General features: G+C 40.8%; 1 protein-coding gene across 9 annotated transcripts in view; it reads left to right on the top strand.

Annotated features, from left to right (window-relative positions):
* The window catches only part of ANO6 (anoctamin 6), a 203,784-nt gene that overhangs the window by 120,090 nt on the left and 70,232 nt on the right, over positions 1 to 13,462 (top strand). For all 9 annotated transcript variants that reach the window (XM_059081599.2, XM_059081597.2, XM_059081595.2 and 6 more), the window contains 4 exons: positions 7,861 to 7,926; positions 8,728 to 9,015; positions 9,239 to 9,352; positions 12,526 to 12,641. In XM_059081599.2, coding sequence (XP_058937582.1) covers positions 7,861 to 7,926; positions 8,728 to 9,015; positions 9,239 to 9,352; positions 12,526 to 12,641 — 584 coding nt within the window. The remainder of the gene's footprint in view (positions 1 to 7,860; positions 7,927 to 8,727; positions 9,016 to 9,238; positions 9,353 to 12,525; positions 12,642 to 13,462) is intronic.

Consider the following 13,462-nt stretch of genomic DNA (forward strand, 5'->3'; position numbering starts at 1 on the left):
ATTAATCTCCAAAATATACAAACAGCTCATAGAGCTCAATATCAAAAAAACAAACAATTCAATTTAAAAATGGGTGGAAGACCTAAATAGACATTTCACCAAAGAAGACATACAGATGGCTAAGAGGCACATGCAAGGCTTCTCAGCATCACTAATTGTTAGAGAAATGCAAATCAAAACCACAATGAGGTATCACCTCACACCGGTCAGAATGGCCATTATCAAAAAAATCTAGAAATAGTAAATACTGGAAAGGGTGTGGTGAAAAAGGAACCCTCCTGCACTGTTGGTGAGAATGTAAATTGATAGAACCACTATGGAGAACAGTATGGAGGTTCCTTAAAAAACTAAAAATAGAACTACCATATGACCCAGCAATCCCATTACTGGGCATATACCCTGAGAAAACCATAATTTAAAAAGAGACATGTACCACAATGTTCATTGCAGCACTGTTTACAATAGCCAGGACATGGAAGCAACCTAAGTGTCCATTGACTGATGAATGGGTAAAGAAGATGTGGTACATATATACAATGGAGTATTACTCAGCCATAAAAAGAAATGAAATTGAGTTATTTGTAGTGAGGTAGATGGACCTAGAGTCTGTCATACAGAGTGAAGTAAGTCAGAAAGAGAAAATAAATACCGTATGCTAACGCATATATATGGAATCTAAAAAGAAAAATGGTACTGATGAACCTAGTGGCAGGGCGGGAATAAAGACGCAGACATAGAGAACGGACTTGGGGACATGGGGGTGGGGAAGCTGGGACAAATTGGGAGAGTAGCACTGACATATTTACACTACCGGGAGAGTAGCACTGACATATATACACTACCGAATGTAAAACAGTTAGCTAGTGGGAAGCGGCAGCATAGCACAGGGAGATCAGCTCTGTGCTTTGTGATGACCTAGGGGGTGGGATAGGGAGGATGGTAGGGATGCTCAAGAGAGAGGGGATATGGGGATATATGTATGCATATGGCTGATTCACTTTGTTGTACAACAGAAACTAACACAGTATTATGAAGCAATTATACTCCAATAAAGATCTATTTAAAAAAAAAAAGAAAAAAACACTGTGACTTATCCAAGTGTAAATTCTACAGAGCAGTAAAGCTGATGATTTCATATTAAATACATTTAATCAACCTTTTCTTAAGTAAGCAGGCTTCTCCTGATAGGTGCCTGTTTGACAAATATAGCACATATGCTAATTTACTTTAGCTACCTGACAAACCAAGGAAACTTGTTTGATCAATTTTTAAAATATTCCACTAGTTCTTTGTGAATTGCCATGCCAAAGGGAAATAACAAGAACTGTCTTATCAAAGTAACACCAAGGAGACATATTCACATGTTTAAGCAAATAAAAATGTTCTATCCTTGATTCAACTATTTAAGTATTTATAGTTAGTGGTAAAATAGAGGGCATTATAAACCAACTCCAAGGTCTACCAATTATCTAGAGATATTAGGTAAATTTCGCAGGAGTTCTTTGTAAAGAACCAAATAAGAACTAAAATAGGATAAATTAGTACAACTTTTCTCTGTGGCAGTACAGCAGTACATATTAAAGAAATTAAAATTACATGCACCTTCATAATTGTGAAAAATTAGAAACAACCTAAGTATCCAACAATTTGAAATAATCTGTTTCTGTTTTGTATGTACATTGATTTGTATTATATTTTAGATTCCACATATAAATGCTATCATATAGTATTTGTCTTTCTCTGTGTGTCTTATTTCACTAAGCCTAATAATCTCTCAGTCTATCCATGTTGCTGCAAATGGCAGTATTTCATTCTTTTTATGGCTGAGTAATATTCCATCCTGTGTGTGTGCATGCATCTGTGTATGTATCACATCTTCTTTAAGCCAGTCGTTGGGTTGCTTCCATGTCTTGGCTATTATAAACAGTGCTGCTATGAACATTGGGGTGCATGTATCTTTTCAGAATTTTTGATTTTTCCCAGTATATACCCAGGAGTGAAATTGCTAGATAATATAGCAGTTGTATTTTTAGTTTTTTGAGGAAACTCCATATTGGCTTCCCTAGTGGCTGTACCAATTTACATTCCTACCAGCAGTGTACAAGGGTTTCCTTTTCTCCACATCTTTGCCAGCATTTGTTATTTGTTGACTTTTTAAAGATAGCCATTCTGACAGGTGTGAGATAATATTTCGTTGTAATGTTGATTAGCATTTCTCTAATAATTAGTGATGTTGAACATCTTTTCATGTGCCTGTTAGCCATCTGTATGTCTTCTTTGCAAAAATGTTCAGATCTTCTGCCCATTTTTAAATCAGGTTGTTTGTTTTTTTTTCTTTTTTTGATATTGAGTTGTATGAGCTGTTTATATATTTTGGATATTAGCCCCTTGTTTGTCTCATTGTTTGCAAATATTTCCTCCCATTCCATAGGTTGTCTTCTCCTTTCATTGATGTGTCCTTTGCTGTACAAAAGCTTTTAAGTTTGATTAGGTCCCATTTGTTTATTTTTGCTTTCATTTCTTTTGCCTTGAGAGACTGATCTAAGAAGATATTGCTGTGATTTATGTCGAAGAATGTTTTGCCTATATTCACTTATAGGAGTTTTATGGTGTCATATCTTATATTTAGGTCTTTAAACCATTTTGAGTTTATTGTTGTGTATTGTATGAGGGGATGTTCTAATTTCATTGTTTTACATGTAGCTGTCCAGCTTTCCCAGCACCAGTTGTTGAAGACACTGTCTTCTCCATTGTGTATTCTTGCCTTCTTTGTCATAGATTAATTGACCATAAGTGCATGGTTTTATTTGTGGGCTCTCTATTCTGTTCCATTGATCTATGTGTCTGTTTCTGAGCCAATACCTTGTTGTGTTGATTACTGTAGCTTTGTAGCATAGTCTGAAGTCTGGAAGGGTTATACCTGCAGCTTCATTCTTTTTTCTCAGGATTGCTTTGGCAATTTTGGGTCTTTTGTGGTTCCATATAAATTTCAGGATTATTTGTTCTAGTTCTGTGAAAAATGTCATGGGTATTTTGATAGGGATTGCCTTAAGTCTGTAGATTGCTTTGAGTAGTATGACCATTTTAACAATATTAATGCTTTCTTCAGAGAATGAAAAGGATATACATCCATCAGATATCAAAGAAAGTAGTCTGAGGACCAGGACAATGTAGTGGTATAAAGAGTCAAGAAGAGGGAGGGCTAAATGACTCATATTTAAGATCCATTTCCTGGAGTTCTGGTAAAATGGTGTCAGTGGTATCCCATTAGAGGGATTAAGATGTCACTGGGTGCACATTGTGGAAGCCAGGTGATTGGGGTTGCTTATTTTTGTTCTGATGTTTGATATTAAATAAAAGAGGTCAACCTCTAAGGCTTACAGGGCAGAGAGGATTTTTTTTTTTTTTAAGGAATAAAGGAGGTTGAGCATATTTGAAAGCAGAGAAAGAAGGTAATGATGGCTGACACGTCTACAGAGCTTGTGTGTCAAGCCTCATGCTGAGGACTTTATACCCATGATCACATTTAATCCTTAAAAACAAAAACAAAAAAACCCTCAAGATGAAGCTATTTCCTTTACCACCTTTGAGATGAAGCCACCGATACTTGCAGAGTTTATTTGCCCAACATCACAGAGCTAGCAAATCGCAGAACCAGGATTTGAATTTTCACTCGGAATCTTAACCATTGTGCCCAGGAGTAAAAGGAAGACCAATACTACGAGAGCTAAGGGGCAATTGGTAGACTAAAGTCGAGAGGATAGAGTCCTATGAAGGTGATAAGGAGTCATGACCTCAACTAGAAATCCCTCAGAGGAGGAACTATGTCTAACTCGCACTATGTGGCTTGTCACCATCACAGTTGATGCAGCTGATACAACCGAGACAGGAGTAGTCTGTGTTTGGTATGTGTGATGACAGAACTGACCTCTCATGGGGCCGGTTCCTTCCAGGTTCTCTGAACTGGCCCCCTTTTGTCATCTCATAATTCAGACTCGTAGGGGTCAGGAAGCCTCTTCCTGTTCTGGATGCCCCAGAGCTATCTGGTGCTAGCACACTCCAGAATTAAACTGTATCTGTCCTTCTCTGTCATGTTCCATAATGCCCGTAAGTAAAAGTTCATGGAGCACTTGGGAGTAGGGAGCCCCTCAGGGAAGAGGAGCCCAGTTGCTACACTGCAGTGATTTGTATTCCTCAGTCAATCCCCACATAACAGGCAACCATCCACCCACCATCCACTCAACTCATTCATTCTTTCACCAGACATTTATCGCTTGTTTATTCTACTTTAGGCCCGCTCTAAGTGCTAAGGATATCAAGATTAAAAGACAAGCATCTCTAGGGGCGGCAACGGTAACTGAAGAGCAGCCAGGACTGAGGCAGGATTTCATATTCTTAAAGATGGGAAACATTTAAGGTGTTTGTTGGCTAAGAGCAATGAAGATAAGGACTGAAGAGAAGAAAAGATATTGCCGAAGCAAGCTCAGGAAAGATAGGAAAAAGGGAGTAATCTCCTGACACCGGAAGAGAGACGGTGTCCACCTATGAGAGGTAGAGAGAAAGGCAAGTGCAGGACTTTGCGTGAGCGGCTGCATTTGTCTAAGGAAGGGGGCGATGGCACTTGCGGAGTCTGGGAGTGAGGTGTGGAATGCAAGCAGCACCTTCAAAGTTTGGAATCGCTCCCCAGTGGAGGAGGGGGGCAAGGAAGGAGACAGCTGTGGCTCACGGCGGCCTGTGATGGGAGCCGTGGAATTCCAGTAAAGCCAGTTAACGCAGTTATGTGGTTTCTCGCTACCAGCACTTCATTGTTCACACACCCATTAAGCCACAGGAGAAGCCCCTCTTTTGAATGATTCTCCTAGTCTTCTAACTAGAAGGACGTTTGTTCATAAGAGCTAAAATCCTTGGGTCCGAGCCTTCACGTCCTAACTGAAATTATTCCTGACTCCTAGAGGATACAGAAGACAGTTGGATTCTGCTTATGACCTGCTAGTGAGATGATCTGGGTTGCCCCTTGTACAACCTCAGGCTGAGTCATCTCCCTGGAAAGAGAGGAAATCAGAGTGTCCGGTCTACACAGAACACCCCTCCCTCCACTGCACAGTGATTTCGGTTTTAGGCTAACAGGTTTTCCCTAGTTCATGGTTACTCCTTTAGGATTCTTCCTGGCAACAGAAATGAGCTCTAATTTAAGCAGACAAAGGGTTTATCAGAAGAATGTTAGGGGGCTCACAGGTTCATTGGAAGGCTTGGACAAACAAGCCTGGAGACGAGACTGCCAGAGGCGATGCCCCAAATCCCACTACACAGCTGGTCTGGGAGAAAGCGTGGTTGCTCCCCGGGACCCAGAGCTGCTTCTGGCGCCGCTGGCCAGCAGTACTCCCCAAAAGCTCCTGCCAAAACTTCTGTCACTGCTGTCTCTGGAACAGATATCCGCTCTCCCAGCTACCCCAGAACGGGTTCTGCGTGGCCTGACTTCTTTGCATCTCTAGCTTCTGACTCAGAGTCTAGAGTGGGTGGTCTGATTAATAGCGCCTAGCTCATGTGCCAGTAGCTGAACTTCATGGGAGACAAGGAACAGGAGTGTTCCTGTTTTTATCTGCTGTAGGGGACGTGGGCTCTGGTGGGAGTTAAAATGTTGAGTGGCCAAAAAGAATGACAGATGTCTATTACAGTGCCGTAGACCCATGAATGAATGTTGCAGTCCTTCTGTATTGGGGAAAATTCTAGGTCACTGAACGCTGAGTTTCTCTGTAGTTCCTCTACAGCAGACTATTTCAAATTCTTCTTTGAATCTTCAGCACTCTGAAGGATACTCTCAGGAAATGTTTGTAGAACAAATTAATACGTGTTTGTTGAGTATATTCTTTCAACAAACACATACTGGGCATATACTCCTGCCAAGCACTTTGTCAAGCGTTGTTTGAAGGATCAGAAAAGCTTTTACACGGTAGTAAAGAAAGAAGCCATCAGGAGCAAGGACTGGGCTGCCATGCAGGAATCACAATATAAGGATTCGGGTCTAAGGTGAAGAAATTCTGCTTGGGTACAAAGCAGGGTGGGCCTGAACCAGCTTCCCAGTTGACATTGGGGATATGGTAGGTGTGGGGTGGAGAGGGCTGAGAAACATAGCAGGGTAGATTCCAGAGATGGGGGGTGGGAGAATGGATGGAAATCATGGGGGAGCAGAGTGGACAGCCAGCTGCTGGGGACAGAATGGGAAAGCAGCACCTCCAGCCACCACCACCCCCCCCGGCTCTCACCTCACTGGGCTTTTCTAGGCAAGTTTGGCTTGTTCATTTATAACACTTGATGGTTTTTCTCTAAGTGACTATTCTATGCTTAAGTTGTAACAAATAGTTAAATGTGTTATATTTGTAAAGCTCTTAGAACAGTGTCTGGCACAGTAAGTACTATATAACTAGACATTAAATATACGAAAATAAAGCAATATTCTAATACTTCCACAAAATATGTTAGGGATTCCACTGGGACTCACATTTAGTCAAATGCTAGGTGCATTTTTTCACCTTTGACCTTTTACATACAGCACCTACTTTACATTTATTAGGCGCTTTTCATGTTCTAGGCACTGTCTGTAGCCCAGCAGCTCAGCACCCCCTCTGCCCATTCACAGCTGGCAAGTCTTGAGTGTTGCTCCCCGGGCAGAGTGCTCTGACTGTCTGACCCACTGGATGCCCCAGACAATGGCCCAGTAATTCCTCTCTATCTTGTTAAATGTTGAAGTTAAAAACAGAAATTAATGCAGCTTTTTCAGTTGTCTTCAGTGGGAGAATTGGTCCGATGCACCTCTTGTGATTACTAAAGATGGAAATTCTAGTTTATGTGGTTTAGATCATATAATCCTCATGAGAACCCCAGAAGGAAGCCAGTGAAGTTTTCTCCATTCTACAGATGAGGAGAATGAGGCCAGGGAGTTTAGGTTTCCTGCCAAGGGTCAAAGAGCTAATAGGTAGTGGCATCAGATTTGAACCCAGGCAGGCTGGTTTCTGACCCTGTGTGGTTAACCCCTGTGTCCACCCATTTTCTTCTTTTCATAAAGCAGCATAACTCCTTCATCATCAAAAGCATTCTTTTCAAAGGTCAAATGAGTCTCTACCTTTACATGCTTCCCTTACAAGTTAGGACACAGCTTAGCAAAAGCCTAGCCAGATAGAACTTAATATCAATAAATAAGGTGTATCCTGTATCTTTTCAAATGGTTGTGTAATATGGACAGATATAGTATCAATTAATTAGTTTTGTAGATTTAGGTGTTACTTATAGCTTCAGAAACATTTCATTCTTGCAGAGACAAACATTTATTTGCATTTTGCCAAAATTGTCTGTGATTTTAAAATTGAATTTGGTCAAGGCGTGCGAAGATGAAATATACACTTCCAAAACAACTTTGAATGTCTGGTATAGAAACAAAATTTTAATAGTGTAGACTGTCAGATCTGGACTATAACTCTGGTAAGTGACATCAGTGAATGGGACTCCAAAAACTCTATTTGCGTGCAAAACCTCTCATTAGGCAAAAAAATGGTCCTTGGAATTGTGCCAAAGCCAGAGACTTTATGTACCTCGAAGGGCCATAAACTCACAGGGACAACCAAGGGTCTTTCAGAGTGCCAAGAGAATCCAGTTATTCTTCACAACATTCCATCTGAGGAATCCAAACCCACAAGTCACCAATAGCCAGAACACCTTCGTTGCTTCTGTGCTCTTTTGAGCAAATATGCCTCTTCATCAGGTTCAAATTGGTTTGTTGCTTATTTTTTTATAAAGAAAACAAACAACGTTTTGTTCCCTTGGTAAAACTGAAGGCCTAACGTATTTTTCAATTTCTTTTGACAGAGGAAAAGACGTGCATATGAATCGAACCTCATCTGTGACGGCCTGCAGCTAGAAGCAACCAGATCGGTAAGTGTAAGACCCTTCCCAGCCGCTGGCTGCCCGTTGCTGCTGGGAACCCCCATGTCACTCGGGATGCTGGGATGGCATTCAAAATGTGTAACCCCAGCCATACCTTAGCTGTAAGCTGGGAAGGGAGTCGATCAAAATCTGCATTATAGGATATACATGTGTTTCTCATAAAAGCCAGCAGATCTTTTTTAATAGTCAAAGAATGTAATCATAAATCCATATAAATGTATTTATTCAAGAACCTTTTTGAAGATATTTTTCATTATGCAAAGAGTAGTTTACCAAAAAAAAAATAAATAAATAGAAAATGTAGGAATAGTGGAATCTGTACCTTAATTATCCATAAATAATCTTACAGTTCTTCTAAACATTTTTTTTGCTCAGATGTATACATTTTTTTCCCTTCCAGAAAGGAAAATTATTATTTCACAATTTTTAAATTTGCGTTTTTCCCTTTATTATATAGTAAATGCATTTCTATATCAATAAATATAATTCTTTTAAATTCTTTTTAATGGCCATGTAACATGACATTGAACAGTTATATAATAAACAGTCGTCTTCTAGGTTTAAGAAATTTAAAAAATTGTTATTACAATAACACTGCAGTGACTAGTCTAGTGTTTTTATGTTTAGTTACTAATTTGGACTGAAAATTAACAGGTTTGCTTTTATTCATCTAAAATATATGTAATTTTATGAAAGAACTATGCAACATAAAAAAAAAAATCTGTGTTTTAAAACTGTGAAAATAGTTGGTTTGGTTTTCTGGTTTGTGTTCTCATTCTTCCAATATAGCTTTTGGATCACAAGCTTGTATTTGTAAAAGTACATGCCCCATGGGAAGTGCTATGTACATATGCTGAGATAATGCACATCAAATTGCCTCTGAAACCCAATGATCTGAAAACCCGGTCCTCAGCCTTTGATAATTTCAATTGGTTTACCAAAGTCCTCCAAGTGGATGAAAGTATCATCAAGCCAGAGCAAGAGTTTTTCACTGCCCCGTTTGAGAAGAACCGCATGAATGACTTCTACATTCAAGATAGAGATACATTCTTCAATCCAGCCACCAGAAGCCGCATTGTAAGTCTAAACCCAATTTAGCTGCTGTCGTTGGGTGATTTAGAGCCTGCTGTTGGATGATTAGTGGTTTAGTTTGGCTGGTTTGGTTTGGTTTTTAAAAGCTGCCCCCAAAAAAAAGAAAGAAAAGAAAAGAAATATGCCTACAGATTCCTGTTAGGATAGTAAACAATGATTGGTTAGTGACACTGTGTAAAACACACACTCTATTTTGAAATCTTTTTAGGTTTACTTCATTCTTTCTCGGATCAAGTATCAAGTAAGGGACAACGTTAAAAAGTTTGGGATTAACAAACTCGTAAGCTCTGGGATCTACAAGGCAGCTTTCCCTCTCCATGATGTAAGTCAAACAGCAAAAATGAAATAAAATATCTAATGTGTACTCCAGTGTTAGTAGGGAAGGGCTAACTTCTTGACCTTGTTTCTTCCTTGGTAAAATGAAGACAATATATTGCAAGACTACAAGCTCCTTTAGGGCAGGAACCATGTTGTATTGTTTAATGCTAAATCCCAGGCACAGGGAAGCCCCTCAGTTTAAATAAGTGAATGAAGGAGTCAATGAATGAATGAATGAACAAAGGAATGAACAGTAGCTTACCCATAGTTAATGTGTGGAGTGTGTAGATTAGCAGTTAAGAGCATAGACTCAGGCTGAACTACCTGCTGTGCCACGTTCTAGCTGGATGATCCTGTGAAAGTCATTTAGCCTCTCTGTTCATCAATTTCCTCAACAATAAAATGGGGGTAATAATGGTACCTACCTCATAGAGTTGTTATGAGTAGCAGTCCCCAGCCTTTTTGGCACTGGGGACCGGTTTCATGGAAGACAATATTTACACGCATGGGGGGGGGCGGGGATGGTTTAGGGATAATTCAACCACATTACATTTACTGTGCACTTTATTTCTATTATTATTACTTTGTAATACATAATAAAATAATTATACAACTCACCATAATGCAGAATCAGTGGGAGACCTGAGCTTCTTTTCACTTGCCACTCACTGATAGGGTTTTGATATGAGTCTGCAAGCAGTTGACTTATTATGGTGTCTGTGCAGTCAAACCTCTCTGCTAATGATGATCTGTATTTGCAGCCACTCCCCGGTGCTAGCATCAGCGCCTCAGCTCCACCTCAGATCATCAGGCGTTAGATTCTCGTAAGGAGCGTGCATCCTAGATCCCTCGCATACGCAGTTCACGGTAATGTTCGCGCTCCTACGGGAATCTAATGCCACTGCTGATCTGACAGGAGGCGGAGCTCAGGTGATAATGCGAGCGATGGGGAGCAGCTGTAAATACAGATGAAGCTTCCCTTGCTCGCTGGCCACTCACCTCCTGCTGTGTAGCCAGGTTCCTAACAGGCCATGGACTGATACCAGTCCGTGGCTCAGGGGTTGGATACCCCTGGTTATGAGGATCAATTAATCCACGTCAACGTTAGAACAGTGCCTGGCATATAATAAGTACTATATATCTGTCAGCTGTTTTCATAATTACTGACATATTATTATCAACCAGAAAAGTATTGGTTCTTTGTAAGAAAAATACATGTCAGACCATTTCATTTATCATTTTCTGTAATACAGGCTTTTTCCCCTCTGAAATACCATTTTCAAACTGTGCCCTGGAATATCACGGGGCTTTTAAACCGGCGTCTTGTCAGGGTTCTTGTCACGATGGCGATATTGACATTTTTGGACACGATGTTGACATTTTTCAAGGACTGTGTACTGAGATGACAGCAACTCCTCAAATTCAGGAGCACTTCTCTAGCTGGTAACATCACTCATGAAATGAAATTTTTAAAATGTGACTGCTTTAGACCCTTAATGATCCCATAAACGCAAGGATATTATATCTAAGCTTTTAAAATAAATTCTGTCATTAAAATAAAATACTATATTGTATTGCACTGTTACTCTGTTATATTCGCTGTCAATTTATCTGACTCTCTAAGACCAAAGAAAGCAAAGACTGAGACTGATAATTGCTACTGTGTAATACATGTATTTGTAGATAAAGACAATATTGAAATGTACTGTATAAGGTAATAAAACTAGGACAATAAATAGCTTCTTCATACACAGGCATAAATAGAGAACAGGGAGCTGGGTGGAGAAGCAGAAGCTGAGCTTCCTGGCTAAGAGACCCAACCCAACAGTCCAGCCCTACAGTCCATGTGCTTTATATTTGTGCCTGAGCAAAATTAGCAGTGAGAGCATGACATGAACTTTGGGGACACTTGCAAGTAGCCATCATGATTTTTTTTTTTTTTTTTTTTTTTTTTTTTTCGGTACGCAGGCCTCTCACTGTTGGGGCCTCTCCCGTTGCGGAGCACAGGCTCCGGACGCGCAGGCTCAGCGGCCATGGCTCACGGGCCCAGCCGCTCCGCGGCATGTGGGATCTTCCCGGACCGGGGCACGAACCCGCGTCCCCTGCATCGGCAGGCGGACTCTCAACCACTGCGCCACCAGGGAAGCCCAGCCATCATGATTATTAATATGAGATGCCAAGGTTCTATAAATATTCAGTTGACATCTACCCCAGTTCTTTTCCCCTAAAGCCTCTTGTAACTGCACTAGTCCCATGTCCAGGCTAAGGGATGATCTTGTGTTGTATTTGGAAAGGAAGTAAGAGGAGGTCAGGACCCATGTTAAGGCTTTAATACTAATATTTTTCTGGTTGATAATAACATCTGTCAGTAATTATGAAAATAGGTGACAGATATATAGTACTTGTTATATGCCAGGGAGCACTGTAACATTGACATGGATGAATTGATCCTCTTAACAGCTCTATGAGGTAGCTGTTATTATGATCCGCATTTTATTGATGAGGAAATTGATGAGTCGAGAGGCTAAATGACTCTCACGAGGTCGTCCAACTAGAAAGTGGCAGAGCAGGTGTTTCTGGTTCTAGTAGAGGTGGAAGGAAAGTGAGTCAGGTTGAATTTAAGCAGAAGCAGGAAGTTTGGTTTCTTGAACAAGCTAAATGTATAACATCATGTCAGGCTTTTTTGTTGTTTATATTCTATGTGTGGTCACAGAATAACAGCTGAATTGCGGGGCAAAAAGCCTGGGTTTTAGAACTGACCCTGCCACTAACCAGCCAAGGCCCTGGTTTCCCCAGGTGTCCAAGGAGGGGCTGGACTCTCAGGTGTTCCTCCACTGTAGCAGTTTGGGCCCTTAAGCAGCCCAGTTTTTCATTGTTTAGGACTGGCCCATTTACAGGACATTAAGCATCTTCAGGGCTCTCACCAAGTACCGGTGGTGGTCCCCAGGATTCTAACAACGAAGCATTCCTTTCCACCCACATTCGCAAATGGTCCTCCAGGGATAAGTATTACTCCTGGTTGAGAATTACTAAAAATTACATGGTATTTTCATCCCTTCCAGCAAATAAGGACCCCTTATTTACAAATGACTGTGAAGTGTTAGTACCACATGTAATCAACAGAACACATGAACACGTGGCAATCGTGATGCTCATTTGTTTGCTTCTGCTTCCCAGTGCGACTTCAGCAGTCCGTCAGAGGACCTCAGCTGCCCCAATGAACGCTACCTTCTGTACAGGGAATGGGCTCATCCTCGAAGCATATACAAAAAGCAGCCCTTGGATCTTATCAGGTGAGTTGTAGTGAGCACTCCGATGAGAAGGGCTCAGGGTTCCCCTCGTGGCGTCTAAATGTGACGGTCCTCCCAGAGCACTGCTAACCAGTGGAATTCACCTGCAGCCCTGAGCTTCATTGAGCAGAGTTTTCATTGAGTCTTCATTACCTAGGCATGATTGAGCGAGTCATTGCCCACGTGGCTCAATCTCCAGCCCCTTCTTCTCCTGTTGGTCCTGCAATATCACGTGGCTCCAGTCACATGGTTGGTCTTTCTGGCATGGCCAGTCTCCATCCTGAGTCATCTCATTAGCACAAACCATCTAGGGTCCACCATGAATAACAAAGTCATTCCTACTTTGGGAAATTCCAAGGCATTTGAGGTTACCTCCAAGGAACTGGGACCAAATACCCACCAAATTCTTCATTAAACAGGAGTAACTATTAGATTTAGCTTAAATTGTATGGTAAGAGATACCAATTTTCACTGCTTTCCTGTATCTGCTGTTAGGTACCATTTCCATCAGCATATGAATATAATGTCTAGTTCAGCATTTGTGTTCTGAAAGCACCAATGTCAGCTACTTTCCAGAAGCTTATGTTGTTTGGGCAAAGCTACTGGAGAGAGGTAGATCAAGAACAACTAAACAAACAAAAATAAGCAAATAAGTGAACAAAATTTCTGATTGAAATGAAGAAAATAACACAGTGATAAGATGGGGACGGGTGGAGTGAAGTGAGTCTAGAAAGTTATCTTTGAGTAGGTGGCATGTGAGCTGAGATTTGTCTAGTGAAAAGGAGCCAGTACTTTGAGGATCTGGAAAAAGTCATTCTAGGAAG

This window comes from Kogia breviceps, chromosome 12 (genome assembly GCF_026419965.1).
Source record: "Kogia breviceps isolate mKogBre1 chromosome 12, mKogBre1 haplotype 1, whole genome shotgun sequence".
Taxonomy (NCBI): Eukaryota; Metazoa; Chordata; class Mammalia; order Artiodactyla; family Physeteridae; genus Kogia; species Kogia breviceps.